Source organism: Nannobrachium achirus (genome assembly GCF_963921795.1).
Source record: "Nannobrachium achirus genome assembly, chromosome: 17".
Taxonomy (NCBI): Eukaryota; Metazoa; Chordata; class Actinopteri; order Myctophiformes; family Myctophidae; genus Nannobrachium; species Nannobrachium achirus.
Window position 1 is genome coordinate 24370225 of NC_137824.1, and position 18366 is coordinate 24388590.

Sequence of the window (18366 nt, forward strand, 5' to 3'; positions counted from 1 at the left end):
CATAATTTGAGGCATTTTGTTCAAAACGGATCAATCCTGCAAACTTTGGAAGCCAATGTCAGCCAATTAGGATGGAATATGAAATATCACAGAGATGCATCTTTATCACATGACTATAGACTATGGCCTCCTGGTGGCAGGGCAGAGGTTTTTCCTTGGCCTCTAGGGAGTGTGCGTGCAAAGTTTCACATACATCGGCCTGTAATCACCATGACGCCAATTTGAAAATATCAAAGAATGTGTTTTGCATGGTGGCACTTTAACAGGCCGATCTGAAAATGTGGGCATCCAGGGAGTGTGTGTGCAGTTTCGCAGCGACAGTGCAAACAGTGCCGGAGATTAGCTGCTCGACCAAGGACAGAAGTGAGAAGAATTTGGACATGGATGCATTTTATTTCATTTCACATGAAAAACATGGATTAATAATGAAAGTACCGTTGGTCTTTAACAATATCTTTATACACAATTCTTTACAGTTGAAGTTTTTTTTAATATATATATATATATTTTACATTTGAGCTACAATACTGTTGATATAAAATTTGAAATCTGGGCACATGGATAATACATCAACATATTAACACACACATTTCACGGGAAAGATACACTATCCTACCTCTGCATGCCACACAACAAACCAACCACTCCAGGAAGTACTACAATATTTACTAGTGCTCCTTTACTGGCTTTGTAGAATATGTTGCTTAATTAGCATTCATTTCACATAGTGGGGGAAAAAAAATACTATTTGTTTACTGTTACTCTGCTGATAACAAATAAAATGCAGAGAATAGCCAATCCAGGATCAAAATCTATCATCCAGAATCAAAATCTATCACTTTTTAGTGGTAGCATTATTTCCTTTCAATGGATATTTTAATCCAGTCATTTGACAGTACAGTGAAATGCATAGTTTATAATAAATGGATGGAATGAACAATAATTGACGTTATTGTCCTATGGTCATAGTCATATAATAGAAACAAACCCCAACCATAACGTCTTGCATTGCAATGCTTACTCTTAATCGCTCTGGATTAAGTGTCTGCTAAATGCCTAAATAGCAAATTGTCTTATTCCTTTACCCTGTTTACAGTTTAATACAATCTAAAATGTATAACAGCACAGGATCAACAAATGAAACACAAATGTTGTAAAAAGAAAAGTTTTCACACATTTTGAATGTTCATTTGAATTAGTAACACTGGGAATAATCAGTTGGGTCAAAGGCTAAATCAATGCAGCAGCAGAGCCAAGTGGCTGTTTTCAAGAAAACATGTTATGACTAAAACATAGCTCCTAACTGGCCAATTTAATATACTCACAGAACCTATGGGCATGTCAGTGCTAATTTTGAGAGTTGTACATTTTAGGTGAAAGAGTAAAGCATTTAATGCTAATACCAGACTTTTAAGTCAGGAACATGTTCTAGTAGTAAGGGGGTAGTTGAGAGGAATCTTCAGTCACTATGATCAAATCATAAACCCCACACAAAAGCCTCCCGTCATGGTCTCCCAGGACATTGTAGACTACCATCACTGAGGCAATACGCTACAGACACACCCCTCCAAATAAATCCAATTCGTAATTTCAATAACCGATTTCATACTTCATAGCATATAAACATTGTGCATGGTATGTGCATGGTCTTGATTTTGACTTTAGAACATCTTTTGGCTCTGTTTGTTGATTGTGATTTGGTTACCTGAACAAGCCAGACTGTCACCAATCCCAAACGCCAGTTGTTGAATTAGCTGTCAGGTGTTTCCCCCCCAGCTGATACATAATCATTACATGGTGCTTGGTGCCAAGGAAAATGTTATGGTGCAGCCCTATTTTTCTGAGATTGTTTATCATCTGCCTGGCATGCCTCATAGCAACCAACTCAAGTTTCAACAGCAACACAATGCTGGTTGTATATATTGGTGCCACCGGTTTTGTCTCTTTTGCTGAATACAGCTTCAGTTTCCATAAGTAGGGGAAACTACTGTCATTAGAAGGATTTTGGCCACTATCTAGAAGGGCAGGATTTAGATTTACACGTCACCAGGGGGGTTGTGGCCGTCTACTCCTGGTGAGTAGGGCTGCAACATCGATTTTGGGGAAGACATATTTTCTTTTTGCTGGTGAAAGTTGCACGAGTGCAGCGCATATGGTATGTGATAGGAAATGTAAGCCTGTGATATGAACACAATAATCATTGTTTAGTTAACATCACCGACTATCTCCCATTCCAATCATAACATATGGTGGCTTTATTTTGTGTCCAGTTATTAGCAATTATTTTTTGTCTTGAGTACTTGTGATATCTGCAGATAATATTCAACTTAATAGATACAGCACGCACACAATACACAGACATAAAAGGCATCCTACAGTATGTTGTTTGTACATGTCTTTAAGTAGCATAATAGGACCAATAAGGCTTCAACAATTATTCAGATTAAAGGATTTAAACAATTATAAAGAAAATCTATTACTTATTTTTTCTTTAAATCGGACGATACATTGATACAAAAAGAAGTGTCTTTTTTTTATATTCAAAAACTCGTTCCTCGATTATTCGGTTAATCAAAAATAGAATAATCACTAATCAAATAAACCGTAATTGCAGCCCTAGACACAAGTGCAGATCATTATATTTTTGGTGCCTTGGTGGTATGCCAAGACATCATGCCGTGTGACACTACCATGCCGTCATCTTGTTCTCCAAGCTTGTGCTTACAGAAGGGTAATTCAACTGAATGACCAGACACCAGGAAGGCCTTTAGGATCACAACAGAGGTCTACTTAATTCAAACCAACTTGTGTATTCTGTATAGCCATGATACAGATCAGTCCCCCATCAACTAAACACTTTGAGAACAGTTCATGAAACATGACATCCATTTCACCAAGGTCAACCGTGTCCTTTCTATAGAGATTTCTCTCCATCCCTTGGTAAAAGTAGCCCTCATCAGTTTTTTGGATTTTGGGGGTTTTAAGAGGAAACTCCTGGCTAGGATATTTTAGTTCCAATTAGGAGCAACTTTTAGTGATAAGATCAAATACTTGGGAATGCAGCCCTAGGCCTAGACGTTTATGTTCAAATTGGATTTTGGGTAATTTCTGGCTCTGGCTGGTCATCCATATAGTAGGGATCCCCCTGGTGGACCCTGTGGTTGTGCACACGCAGGTTGCCCCTGTGAGCAAACCTTTTCCCACAATCGGTACAAGCAAAAGGCCTCTTCCCCATGTGAACGTCCCGCTGGTGGGCCCTAAGGTTCCCGCTACGCGCAAAGCGCTTACCGCACTGGGCGCAGCCGAACGGCCGCTCGCCCGTGTGCGTGCGGGTGTGCACGGTGAGCTCGGACGGAGTGAGGAAGCTCTTGTCGCAGAACTGACAGGGATGCAGTCGCACTCCCGTGTGGCGTAACAGATGTCTGCGCTGATGGGAGGGGTAGGTGAAACATTTGGTGCAGTATGGGCAGGTGTACGGGCGGCCGTTCCCGCCGCCGGGGGCCGGCGGGTGGCTGAGAGTGTGCGTGTGACGGAGGGCGTGGGACTGCGTGTTGGACTGCGGTCGCAACGGGTCTCTGTTAGCGAACGTAGTGGTTCTCCTGATCTGAGGGACGGGGCCCCTCCCGCCCCTGTCGTCACGGGGTCTCCACGATGTCTGTGCTTGCGATTGGTCCTGCCTTGCCTCCCTCTGCACCGCCGCCTGTCCTGGCTGTGGGTTCTGGTTGGAGTTCTGGTTCTCATGCTCCTGATCCAGGAAGGGAAAGGAGGAATCGTCGTCCTCGTTGCTGGTCTCATCTGAACCAAAGCCGGGTCGGAAGCATGGCGTATCTGTGCCGGTGCTGCTGCTGGCAGGACCAGAGCAACTGGTGCCCTCCGCCTGGAGGTTTTCTAGACCGGACACACCGCCTCGGCTAGCTTCGATACCAGGTAACCACTCCCCTGGCTGAGCTAGGGTTGGGTCAGGTCTGGGGGAGCAACGGCCACTCTGGGAAATGGATAAGAATGGAGTGGAGGCCTGCTCCTGTAGAGGTCTGTTGTCTGCACTACGACTGCCCTGATTCCAGTGTGACACTACAGTGAAAACACAAGAGATAGAGAACTGGTTAATTCTTGTTTTACAACACACGTGCATGTACAGAACCCCCTTAAGGCTATTTTACATCAGAATTGACAATTATTTCTGGCATCTATCTATAAATGCGACAAATCTCTGTCTGTCTGTCTGTTTGTTTGTAATCCGCGTATCTCGAGAACCGTTCGTCCCACCGGCTTCAGATTCGGCACGCGCGTTCCCCGCCGCCGCGCGGAGTGCAGTGCCGGGCCTCGACCCGACCCGACTCGCGGTTTTCCGAAACCGGCGCGAAACGCTCGGAATCTCCTTATGCGGAGCTGATTGTTGACATCAGGCTGTTCCGGAGGAAATCGGCGCAAGCGCTGAGTCATTGTGATATCACTTCATAAAAGGCTCTGACATCACGTACGCCACATGAGTCAACACAAAATCTCTGTGAATGTGTATGTATGTATGTAATCCGCGTATCTCGAGAACCCTTCTTCCCACCGGCACGCGCGTTCTCCAGATATGGGCATAAAGTCTGACATCAGAGTTTTCCGCAACCAGTACTGTGTGTGCAGAGATCTTCATATATGGGCATAAGTGGACAAAGACAAACAGATGGTCAAAACGGGTCCTATGACAACAGGTATATTGGGGTTTGCATTAAAGGGTGGGGCATTCATGGGGTTTGCATTAAAGGGTGGGGCATTCATTCCCTATTTCAAATTCGGCACGTGCGTTCCCCACCGCAGCAGGTAGTGCAGTGCTCGGCCTCGACCCGACCCGATACACGATTTTCTGGAACCAGCACGAAAGGTTCGGATTCTGATGTCTGACATCAGGATTTTCCGGAACTGGCACTGTGTCTGCATAGATCTCCATATATGGGCATAAAATGGATGCAGACAGACAAATACAGATATCTCCATATATGGGCATAAATGGACACAGGCAAACAGATGGTCAAAGATCTCCATATATGGGCATAAAGTGGACGCAGACAGACAGATACAGATATCTCCATATATGGGCATAAATGGACACAGGCAAACAGATGGTCAAAACGGGTCCTATGACAACAGGTATAATGGGGTTTGCATTAAGTTTGTCTCCTCCTCCATCTGTTTGTCTGTGTCCCTTTATTCCCATTATGGAGATCTCTGTATCTGTCTGTGCCTCCGACTGTGTTGCAGACACAGTGCCGGTTCCCCCTTTAATGCAAACCCCATTATACCTGTTGTCATAGGACCCGTTTTGACCATCTGTTTGAAAAAGCGACAGAAATCTCATATATGGGCATAAAATGGACGCAGATAAACAGATATCTCCATATATGGCATATATGGGCATACAATGGATGCAGAATCACAAAGATCTCCATATACGGGCATAAAAGGGACACAGACAGACAGATACAGAGATCTCCATATATGGGCATAAAATGGACGCAGATAGACAGATATCTCCATATATGGGCATATATGGGCATAAAATGGACCCAGAACTATAACTGCAGTGATCTCCATATATGGACATAAAATGGACACCGACAGACAGACAGATACAGATATCTCCATATATGGGCATAAATGGACACAGGCAGACAAATGGTCAAAACGGGTCCTATGAAAACAGGTATAATGGGGTTTGCATTAAAGGGCGGGGCATTCATTCCCTATTTACATTGTTCCGAGTTGGCCAGGTCGCCGACTAGACGCTGGGCCGCCCGAAAGCTTCTAGTATACTTAATAATTAAACAAATCCCATAGATATAAGTAGAATACTTGAATGCACTGGTTTTGTTGAACAGGTAAAGTAGACTATATAGTTTCCTACATTTAGCCTTGGCCTGTGTGGCAGACAGGGGGTCTCCCTGCCTCTGGTCCCCTGCAGCAACTCTTCCCTCCGGGACTTGGACCGCCACAGAGCCTGGTGTGGGGCGTGACGCTGAACGCTGTGGAGAAGTTTGAAACATGCCGAAAATCAATGAGTACGGAGCGGTTGCGAAGGTCTCTGTGTCAGCTTATGCTTTCAGTATACAATAGAAGCTGCAAAGCCTTATTTGACCTGAATAACAACGTATTCTTGTATTCTGTGGATCTGACCTCATGTTTGACCGTGGCACCATCCTGGCCTGTGGCCTCCTCTTTCAGCCTACGGAGGCTCTGACTAAGCCCCTCCACCGGGTCTTGGTGGGAAGACACTTCCTTTCCCACACTCTGCCCTACAGAGAGGGGAAAGAGGCAACGTCCATGGGTAAAACTGAAGGTACAATAAAAACAGTTGCTCTCACCAAACACAAATTAAGATCAAGGATGATGAGTGAGTACAATGACAATTTGACTATGCTGAAATGCGTCCTCCTGGTCATTCTTGAAGCATTATTCTATGCACATAAACATGGTCAAGCAAACTGTTTATCCCTGGGTTTGAATCCATGGCCATCTTACCTACACCTGTCAAAGCCTGCTGCCGCCGACAGCCTTCTCCTTCACTGTCTCCAGTTGACGTCTCCCCTTCCTCTCCTCCACTCTTTCCGTTCAGCTTCCTCTCTGCCTTCTCCAGCTTTCCTCTGAGCATGGAGATCTCCTCTCCCTTGTGCACCAGCTCTGCCTGCTGCTCACACAGGCTGCTCTCGAAGATCTTGGCAATCTCGCACACAGCGGCTGCCAGAAGCGAGTCCATGACTGTGGCGAGTTGGGCATGGAAGGCACTCCTCACCGACTCCATTGTCCTTTGTTTCAGTGATGATGAGGATGGCGACAATTACAGGGACTTAAGACAGCGTTTTCGGTATCCAGTCTCCACTGGAAGCTGTGGGACAAGTAGAGCTTTCCAAGACTATGAGCTGACCTAAAGCTAGCTATCTTGGAGGCTATGACGTGCCCTGAGATTTTGCCATGTAGAAACATATGTCGATTTCGGCTACCTCTTTATTGCAGCTAATAACTGCTGCTGTCCAAAATACAGTAGCTTTATGGGCTCTTGGACGAGATAGTCCTCTGTGGTGTGGCTAGGAATCCCTAGGATGGTCCAACGATGGCAAAGCAAGCTTAAAGATGAGGTTAGCTCCTGCAATGATGGCAAGTGACTAATGCAGGCTATTAGAAACGTTGCACAGCCCAATTTAATACATCTAGTCTTATGATGTAGGCAGTTATCTACCTGCAAGCAAACAATGGGCAGATTACTGCTCAATAGCCAGCTTTGGTTTGCTTGCATGCATGCTACTAACTAACTATGCATGCTAACGTGTAAACAAGGGATCCAACCGAGCGTAACCAGTACTTGGTCGCTCTCTGGCTAACGTTAGGCACAAGCCACGGACCTGGCTAAACGCAAACAAAACGAATACCTCGCTCGCTCAAGTTGTTGCTATTCGAGGAAGGAATCAAATACCGTCCATTGTTTTTGAATTCAGAGATTACAGCTCATGTACTTGACCACCAGAACAGACAGCCAGAAAAGTGGTGGACTCACTTGACTCCAGTGTGATGATTTGTCGTCCTGCTAACGCTAGCCAGCAGGTCGAGGTACTTGTGTATGATGGTAAAGTATCGCGATGTGCTAGAGCACATGGTTCCCAAACACCGGGTCGGGACCCATTTGTGGGTCCCGGACACATTTTTATGGGTCCCCTGATTTTGTTTCCTACATTTAGTTTTTAATTATTTCAAATCATTTTAAAAAAACATTCCCAAAAAATGCTAAGATTGTCATTAAAAAAGTGCAGTGATTTACCGAACACTTGCTAACTTATTCAGAAAAAAATCAAATGTCACTCATCATGACCACTGGGTTTGACTTGAAGGAGTACAGGCTTTTTAAATAAAAGTAGTTTATTACTACTGCTGTAATTTTATACAATGTGTCAATTGTTGACGGTTAATATGTACTACAATCATAAATGGCATACATACACACTTATTTTGGTATGCTATATGGCATCCTAGAGGATGCATACAGCACCCCCTGTTGGACAGTTCAGTGTTCATTTTTGATTCCTTTTATAATATACATAAAAGCACTTTCTACTACTACTACTGTGTCACACTATGGAGTTTATTGATGTACAAATGTCAAATGTCATTTTTTTCCAAAGCTTTCAAAAGGAAGAAAAGCACATTTAAAAATGCAAACCAAAAGCATGTAAAAAACAAAAACAAAAAAATGTTTAACTATGGTGCCTTTGCAATCATTTTAAATGAATCACGCAGATATTTTTTCAAACACACTATATACTGTATACTTACAATTTCTAAACATAGAATCCGCAATGAATGGAAAATACATATTAAACCATCTCAACATTAACTTCTGACAAAACAGAATATTTAGTCAACATTGTCTGAAATGAAGAAATATGGCCAGGCATGTTATTCAATATATCAATCCTGGTGACAAAAGGTCCCACAGTATCAATTACATCAATTATAAAGACTTGTCAAGATACGCCAATGGTTGGCTCAAAGAGCAAGACACAAAGATCAGGGCATTTCAGACATGCCAGCTCTTAGAACAGGTTGAGGGCATTCAGGGCAACTCTTTAACCTCTCTTTATCCCGTCATTCTATGCAGAGGACATGTGAATCGGACTTAACATTTCCCAATGCGTGGTCTGTTGAGAAACTGCATAGCAGTCTCAGATACATCCGATCCTTTCGCGGACATTAGTCTTGAATTAACACAGTCCCAAGTGTTATAAAGATCCTGGAGAATAATGTCAAAAGCCTAATCAGCAGACAATAACTGATGAGTTCCAAGAATTGTCACTTAAGGAGGCAAAATATATATATATAAAAATAAAAAATAAAATCTACATGAATCTCTCCAGTGTCCATCCATTGGTTACATTAGACCAGGACCTGTATTAACCAACAGGACTACATCCTAGAAAAAAATGTGTTTTAACACAATCTATATAAGAGCAAATATTTTCTTAGGATTCATCTTCAAAATGAGTTAAGTCACCCTTTAACATTTGGTGAAGAAAAATGGGCTTAAAATTGGCTTAGTCAAACCTAACATTTAAATTTGTCTAGCCAACAAACCAAACTTGACATTGGGATTTGATTGGTCAGGCGTGCCCTATGACATGGTGCTCAGATCAGTGCTATTGGATGTTCAGGCCAGTACCAATTACATTAGTATTTTGTCTGCAAGAGAAACCTGTCAGTGGAACTGAACGGAAAACAGAAACATTAGCTAGGGATTGTGCGTTCAGTGAATATAGAAATGAATGAAAACGCAATTAATAGTGTTATTATCTTGTTAATTTCTTAATATACCGGTATGAAGAAATGTATCACTAAAAACAAACATTCAAAATCTTATGTACAGGAACATACTTTAAAGATCATTTCACCCATATCTTCATATAATTGGTCCTCACTAATAATTAAGATGGCATCATTCACATCTACGGTTTTCTTAGAGCTCAGCAGCTCCTCCGGTGCGTAGCGTTATTCCGATGTTCGATATTCCGACAGTACCTAACCCTAACCTCAGTAAAACTATGCCTAAACCTAACCACCGTCATACTAATGCACCTTCGGATTAATGGGATGTCGAATTATCAAGGTTTTGCGCAGTTCCTCAATTGACATCAGTGGCGATTCCTAGGCTGCGTCTCAGGTCCTTATTCTGCTCTATCCTCACTCGAACAAGGTAATGTAAAAGGTATATATACGTATATAAAAAGTTAAATATGTTGCAAAATTCGAAAGCTTGTCGATTTGAGCACTCATAAAATGCGATCTACACACGTGTATATTGAAATTTGCACTTGCATAAAATAATCATACACATGCAAATTGACATTTGACAGCCCACCTGAGACGAATGAGCGAATAGACAGAAATAGAAATGCTACCATTTTCTAATAAACATTAGTGGGGACCAATTGTATGAAGTTAAGGTTGAAAAAGCCAAGTAGCCTCAGGAACCAATGGTTGAGCCATTTGGTCAGGAACATTTATTCCGTTTCAAGGAAACTTTAGTTTTTAGTAACTACAATAATACAAGTACAGGGCCAAAACTAAGATTAAACTGTCACTGCCCAAACCACTGTGACACCCTCCGTCATAACCTTACTATGCTTGAACATGGAATCGCTCACAGTGGTTTCTGAGGCGTTTGGCATTGGCGAACCCTTTGCCACAGTGCTCGCAGACATTAGGCCAGCATTTATGGACATTCATTATGTGTTTATTACAAATTGACTCAGTTGGGAATTTCTTCCCGCATAATTGACAAGGGACCGATTTGACCATAGCACCCTGACCCAATTTGACCTTAGCACCCTGACCCGATTTGACCATAGCAGCCTGACCCAAGCAACTCTTCCTGTGCTGGCTCCTCAAGGAATGGCAACGGAACCTCTTGCCACAACCTTCGCACATCAAAGGCCTTTCCCCAGTATGGATGCGATAGTGTTCTATGAGTAAATACTTGGTGCTGATGACCTTCTTGCATTGGGAACAGCTGAAACCATCAGGGACCTCCTTGCCCATGGTTGTCCAGTCCTTAGCCTCTTTCTTCAGTTTCTTTGGTTTTGTTGCCAACTGAACGTCTTTGTTTTCGGTTGGTGGGATTGGTATTTTTTGGGACACGCTAGAGGCCACTTTAGTTTCCACAGCATCCTCTAAGGGCTTCATCCATGAGAGATCGCCATTAGTCTCCCTCTTCATCTTCATCTTTCTACCGTGAACATTGTACAAATGCTTTTTCAGTAAAGATTTCCTTGGGAATTTCTGGGTGCACATGTTACAGTCAAAATTGTTCTCTTGCTTATGTGAACACACACCCTTGTGGACACGCAACGCATAGATGTGAGGAAACTTGAGTCCGCAGTCTCGACAGGTTTTAATAGCAGATCTTTTAACAGAATCCTTTCCGGATGTGGTTGGATCATCTTTATTGGGAGACTTAATTTTAGAAGAAGCCTTTCCGGATGTGGTTGGATCATCTTTATTGGGAGACTTAATTTTAGAAGAAGCCTTTCCGGATGTGGTTGGATCATCTCTATTGGGAGACTTCAGGTTTTGTGCAGACTTCTCTTTTTTAGGTGCGCTTTCGTTCTTGACTATGCGGCAATATGGCATATGAATACGGAGAGAGCTTGGAAAAGGAAACACCTTTTGGCATTTAGGACACTTCTTGTGTGACCTAACATGTACGCTTAGACCAAACTCTGTGTCGAAGACCTTACTACAGAACTTGCACGAAATCTTCCCACTGCTTTTCCCCTGTTTCTCCTCTCTAACAGGCTCTGAGCTCGTTTTTCTTTTCTTGCCAGCATTCCTCACCACAGAACTTTTGTCTGCATTCACATTGCGTCGTAGCTCCCGATCGGCACTGTTGCGTAGTCGGGTAGGTAGGTTTAGGCTCTGGAGGTGCTTGAGCTCTTTTCTCTTCTGTGATAATGAGCCTGTGGGAGAAACAGAGAGAGACTCGTGTACAGACAAGGGAGGAATGGGATGATATGAACATTTCATATCACGATTATTGTGACAAAAGAAATCACGATTTACAATATTATCGCAATAATCAAAATGCATTATCTTGGGGCGGAATATTTGCCAATAAAATAGCAGATCTACAAGCTCACAACGCGTCGCAATGATGCGTTGTGAGCTTGTAGATCGGCTATTTTTTGGCAAAGACATTTATAGAGTGAAAAAAAGACTGTATCAAGTACGCCGTATATTCTAAGTACAGTACCTTTTACCAATTATAGAGGGGTTAAGTGGTACCGGATATACAGCTTGGCAAATGAAAGGTGAATTGATCCCAGTGCTGACGGAGGACGGTATCACGATAAATTAAATCTCCACGGTACGATTATCGTGTGCGTTTTCTTTCCACGATAAATGATAATATCGCTTATCGTCCCATCCCTAGTACAGACCCTTGCAAATAGAACTTTACATTTACAATACTCACTGTTCTTGGGACTTCCTGTAAGGGATGTTAACAGGTGGGATTCAAAGTCGTCATCCATCACCTAGAAGACAGATAAAGTTGGTGAAATCTCTGGGATTAAACAGCACAACATAGTGCCAGGTTAGGTGTCTCAAATTAGAAATGACAGTATCAATAACACAGAGCACAACTCAGATACGGTGTAGAACTAGCCAATCAGGCGCAATCTGTCTGTCCAGCATATGGGATCTAGAACAGGCTACACATTGAAATGCCAACAAGTTCAAAACCCAAGCATGTAAAGAAATATATTTCAGTCATATATATACCAAGTAGTTTTGTTCTCATTGGTCGAGTTGGAGTGTTTTTCTGTTGAATCACTGTTTAGAATATGAAGGCTGTGAAATCTGTTTGGCCTATTTTGTGAAATAAAAAGCCCTACTTTATCTTTTCGTCTCTAAAATTAACAAACATTTAGTCTATCCAGCCTTCGTCATTACTTTTATAAATAGGAGTCTGAGACAATATTCTAGGTGGTGATGGTTACGCTTTATGTACATGATATCATGGGGAGAAGTACGTTAGACACACAATCTGCAGATACGGTAAGGAAGTTCTGTAAACGAGAGAAGTCCGCAACACTGGTAATACTCAGCTCTGTTCTGTAAACGAGCACAGGGATCAGATTAACCATAGTTATACTAGCTGCTACAAGGACAAGCTGAACCATAACAAGACAGCCTGCAGCCTGATATACAAAAACAATAGCTACCAGGCCTAACTTCATCCTCAATTCCCAAGCGTGATGTGTGAGTATTTGCAACGTTAAGTTCCGTCGCAAGTATTAAATACAAGACAACTAGAGCATTGTGAGCTTATTGTAAATGTCACGTTTGTGCCCTCGAAAAGATGACCACCACCAAAGGCCAAGTGGCCTTGCCCTAAATTGATGACATCCTGGTTGTCCATGAGGTCTCTTACATACTGTCCAACATAACCTATAATTCTGTTGTACTGCAAACCAGGTTTGCAAAACACAATTCAAATATATATTTTAATATACACCACTTCCATACATATAATAAAATATTTTCCTGCTGGTCTCCAGTATACAATTTAACCGATTAAAACCGGGAAGGCATACGTGTCATTTTAGATTTTAACCACTTTAACCATTATTTTATACTTTGGATATTAAAAAATAGCAGATATACAAGTTTCCATTATTATCTGTTATTTTCAACAAAAAGAAAAAAGAAAAAGTATATTGAATTTATATATATTTTAACTCAAATCTTTGGGGTCATAGAACTTAATATTTTTAGATGGGTGTCGGCGACCAAATACATATCATTCTTGACCACTGATGTAGCAACGTACGTTTTTCAGAAAAATGTTAAGGACTTGGAATAAATACATTTGTAGTATTGGCCTCATTGTCATTTTGTCATCTACTGAAGTCACCTACCTCTTGTTTGATGGCTGGTATTCGCCACAGAGACACAGACAGCGGACGCAAGGTGACACTGGGGCAATCACCGTACACCTCCTGTACTGGCGCTTCTTCAGTGGCGACCGGGGAACACCAGTCATCAGGTACTGTGTACACACGGGAGAGAGTCCAGCGATTTTAAGCATGAATGAGTTGTGACTTGATTTCTCCATCAAAAACTGTAACATGCATCTCTTTAGGTGATCATTGAGGACATTCTAATAATTTCACCCAAGACAAGAGTTCAGATTAATCTTATCAATATGATGTTTTAGGTTCTTTTTAAATATATAAATCATTTACAATCAATCTCAATCTCAGGAATCTCATGGCTCTCAGGCATCTGAGGGATCTGAGGGATCTGTGGGATCTCAGGGATCTCGTCAGCGCTTGGTTCTTCCTCATCCTCGATTGTTATCGTCTCCTCCGGGTCACGATCCATTCCCCTCCCCTCCCTCAGTTTGCTCTCCGCCCTCAGGAGCTTCCTTTGGAGTTGAGTTATCTCCGCCGTTTTCTGTGCCAGCTCCACTTGATGATTATAAATGTTGGTGTCGTAGACTTTACTGATTTCAAACACAGCAGTCCTCAACAACGAGTCCATCGTTGTAGTCAGCTGCGCTCTGAACGCTCTGCTATGGTAGTCCGACATCTCTGCAGAGGTCAGGCCAGGCCTTGCCTTTGGACTTGAGGGTCTTTTGCTCTGGTCTGGTCTGGTGGCAGGGATATTCTCACTCTGGCTCCCAATCTGTTGTGCAAGAGAAAGTGATCAATATGTGCAGGGGTTGAGGGTCTTAGAAGCACTTGCCCGTCGGCAAGTACAGGTTATGTTCGACTTGCCCAAAGGTCATTGCCCACTTGCCCGAAAATCGTCTGTTATAAAATGATGGGTAGCCTAACATTTTAATTACCGTTCAATTAACCACTTTTTTACTTTCTGAAGCTGTGCGATAAAAAATGTCATATCTACAATTTTATACAAATATCTACATGGCTATGATTGAATAATATGACTATGGGTTATATATTTAAGTGTAGCAACAGTGAAAACATCACATTACAGGTCAAATGTGCTCTTATTTCACATTCCACATACTCGAAGACAGAGAGTTCTGGCCACGTTCAGGTGTTTAGACAGATATCTGGTTCCGTCAAGGCCATCCCACTGTCTGGTGGAAACGAGGATTCTCTGCCTTATCTACTGTGGTTCGTAAACAACAGTCTATCTGCCTTTGTGGGAATATACTAGGACGACCCCCACGTGTTTTTGATGGATTTGGCAACCTCGTCATATTAGCAGGAACCTATGAACTTGTCCCACACCCATCTGTCATATACTGTATTCTTTTATATACGAATGTCTGACCACCATCTGAGAGAGAGAGCCTGAACTATGGAATCACCTGTCTGTTCTCTCCAATACAACAATTTATGAATAATAGTCCTGGGCTGTCTCTGAGTCTTATTTCGGTGTGAATTAATTCTTCTGGTTATGGATTTATGATCCATATTTTTTAATAACAAACACTTTGCAGATAGAAAGAGGATAATTCAAGCTTTCCATAGAGCTACAATATTGGTGAGTTTGACGTTGTTTAATACAATCAGATAGCAAAAAAACGTTATGATGCATTGAATTCCTATGGGAGGTATTGCATTCCTAGATTCATCAAAATAAACAAAATCTAGTGTTGCAATTTGCGGTTAGGTTATACCAGTGGTTCTCAAACGTTTTCATGTCAACGACCCCCAAATTGACACTAAAGCCGCAGACAACCATTTGAAAAGATATGCAAGGGACCCCCATAAGATATTTTTACGGCCCAACTATTTTAATTTCAAGGTCCCGCAGTTTGACAGGCATTAGGCTACGGACCCCCATTTAATGCCATTTCTAGACCCACATTTATAAAGTAAAATCTATGTTAATTTACAAATGGAACCGTTAGTCCATTTGGTACACTCGCTGAGTTACAGACCCATAAGGGTCCAATTGGTTCCTAACTATCATTTAGCTGGGGACCCCCTGGAACTCCCTCAAGCACCCCTGAGTCTCCCCGGACCCCCCATTTGAGAACCAATGGGTTATCCTAGACGTGATCTAAAAGGCAAGAAGAGACAGTGCCTTGCTTTGGCTAATTAAGTTCACAGAATCTAACACCAAGAAAGCATGGCGCTCATACAATGGCAAATTTTGAAGAATCGAAATCCCTAGTATCATTATATAAAGCCACATTTAACTATTCGTATCACAGATATGCTAGCAAACAACTTCAGCAACGATTAAAAGCACCATTAAGGTTTAAAACGTCTATTACTGATAGCGCCAAAGAACCGCGCGCGAAAAAACGCGCTAGTAGGTAAACACTTGGCCATAAACGAAACTACTGACCGCCGTGTAGAACAAGCAGCTCCGGGGTGAGGTCACAACAAGAGGATAGAATTCCTTCCTTGGTAAAGACACAAGACGGCCACTTTATGAGTTAGGCTATGCATCTATAATAAAGTATTCATTTTCTTGCAAGTTGCAATCACGCTAAATGTTATCACTCCGCTGCTTCCGCCATCTTTCTCCAAGAATCCGAGAAGCGTCACTTCCGTCAAAGGCAGCGCCTGTGTCTTCTTCTTTGATGTCCCATCTCGGATCCTTTTTCTACGGTCTATGGTTTGGATAGGTACAGTGATGGGGTGTTACTGTCTCCCACTGGTCCTATTGGACATTACACCAATACTGTTTGCATAAAGGTCATGTTTTAGGCAGGGTGTTTTGGACTGTACTTGTACTCTATTTGTTTTGTTTTGACTGTACTTGTGCTGTAGGCCTACTAGATTTTTGTCTAATAAAATATTCAATCAATCAAACCATAACCCAACACATTGATTGATTGATTGATTGAATACTTTATTAGAAGTTCATATAGGAAAAACACAAGACGGTACAGTTCAGATACAAGGTCTAGGACCTACTAATCGGATTTAAACCGAAGACAGCTCAATGGCTTGTTTACATTGGGGTCCTTTTGTACTCAATTCTCGTTTTGTTTCTAAAAAGACCTCAAACACAATCATATCAAATATTTATATAGCAGGCCAAGCCATTAATTGTCAGGCCTGACATATTCATTTGCTGTTCACCTGTAGCCTGGAATGCTCCAGCTATTCCTCGTCCTCAAGATACTGAGCCCTACTGTATCAATGGAACCACCCCAAAAACAAGTTTGTTATCTTTATAGCATCTCATTTTGATTGTCCCATTAAAGGTAGCCTAGCCTTGTGTCCACCTAGGCAGATATGTCTGATAATCTGACTGTATATCTGGCTAGGGAAAGTCCTGTTCTGGCGAAGCCCGAACTGGCGAAGTGGGGATTTGTCTCCTACCGTAGCGATCTGGCGAATCGATTGTCCACGACACTGCAAGCGGCGCGAAGGCCAGCGGACCTTGGTCCTGCTCTTCGCCCCCGAGCGCCGCAGGCGCGAGTGGCCGCGAAGAGCGGGCCAGGGCCGCGCGGCCGGCGGAGCGCCGCGCGAGTTACGAAGCCGTGGTGAATGCAATCGTTATATTTATGCCCAGGCCGTAAGGCCTGGGCAAGCGCACGATAAACGCCCTGTCCAGAAGACGTTCGCCAGATCGCTACGGTATCGGACATTTCCCCACTTCGCCAGTTCGGGCTTCGCCTAAAAGGTACGTGCCCATCTGGCTATGCGGAACTAACCACACTTACCATACCTTTCTCTAACCCGGGTTTTCTCAAACGGGTGTGCTCGAGCTGCCTCTAGGGGTGTGCGAGAGGAAAAATCTCTCTACTACTAAAGTAGTATAGTAAAAATCTCTGTAAGCTTTTCATTTAAGTTTCCATTTAAAATTGACAGGTTTGTGCGAAACTTATAGCAGTTAATTAAATCATTGTTGCAGACCTGCAGTTTCAGTTTAGTGCAAATGTGATAGCACATTGTTGTGCGTGTGCTCTCTTGGATATTTAGTTACATACATATCAAATATGCTCTGATTTATGTTTAAACATAGCTTTAATGGTTTTTATTTTTATTTTTTAGGTATTGGGGATTGGGTGTAGAAGTGGGTGCTGCAATGCCTAAAAGACATGGAATCTGATTATTTAACTCATTCTGCAACTTTATGCACATCAGCAAGAATCTGATCTGGTTCATTATATTTAAATCTTACTCTGAGCCAAGTTTCCTGAATCTTTGTGTCTCAGTTGTCCTTCATAAATGTGGCAGGTAAGAGGTAACCAGTGCCTGCCTCCAACTGTGTGTCATGACATAAACAATGGACACCGGCATATGACCACTTTAGTAATCAGATACAATGACATGATGCTATTGTGTATTACAGCTCAACAGTCATTAAGAGTATAATTTGTCTTCCATCTGTTGTAGAACATCCCACTGCTAGCACAAGCAAAAGTCAGTAATTTATCATATGCAACTATTGCATTGTCTTTTAAGTGCTTATTTATTTACCCAGGGTAGTAGCTGAGCAAATGCTCATTTTTAGCAACGTCCTGCACATATAGGCTACACAGTGAGACCCTCAAAGTGAACCACCTATCCAACAATGAAAAGTTATTTATTAAACATAACATGTGTGATTTGTATCATTCAGCATCATCAATCTAATGGTGTAGTATGTACAATTAATTAACCACATTTTTGGTGAAGAGATTGCTGTGGTCAGTTTGGTTCATTTTCAGTTTTAGCAAACATACTGTAATTATGGTCTCTATGAGTAGGTTATCACACATATCACAGCACTTTGCAATCTTTACATGAAGATAGATAGGCTATATGTATCATATATATACACAGTAGGCCTATATATACATATATGAAGTCAACATGTACCATTGGATCAATACATACAATGCATTGAATGCAA

At 42.2% G+C, this 18366-nt stretch overlaps 2 protein-coding genes across 2 annotated transcripts; both read right to left on the reverse strand.

Annotated features, from left to right (window-relative positions):
• Positions 1-467: 467 nt before the first annotated feature.
• LOC308302032 (uncharacterized protein) lies at positions 468-7518 on the reverse strand. Its single transcript, XM_080746190.1, has 4 exons — positions 6508-7518; positions 6163-6281; positions 5894-6011; positions 468-4071 (listed from the first exon to the last, which is right to left on the reverse strand). The coding sequence occupies exons 1-4, from the start codon at positions 6785-6787 to the stop codon at positions 3086-3088; spliced, it is 1503 nt and encodes a 500-aa protein (XP_080602316.1). The 5' UTR covers positions 6788-7518; the 3' UTR covers positions 468-3085.
• Positions 7519-8940: 1422 nt separating this feature from the next.
• Positions 8941-16005, reverse strand: LOC308302358 (uncharacterized protein; the record flags this gene model as incomplete). The annotated part of the gene is made up of 6 exons (XM_080746613.1): positions 15862-16005; positions 13776-14217; positions 13449-13579; positions 12002-12062; positions 10508-11486; positions 8941-8947 (listed from the first exon to the last, which is right to left on the reverse strand). The coding sequence occupies exons 2-6, from the start codon at positions 14119-14121 to the stop codon at positions 8941-8943; spliced, it is 1524 nt and encodes a 507-aa protein (XP_080602739.1). The 5' UTR covers positions 14122-14217; positions 15862-16005.
• Positions 16006-18366: the final 2361 nt, after the last annotated feature.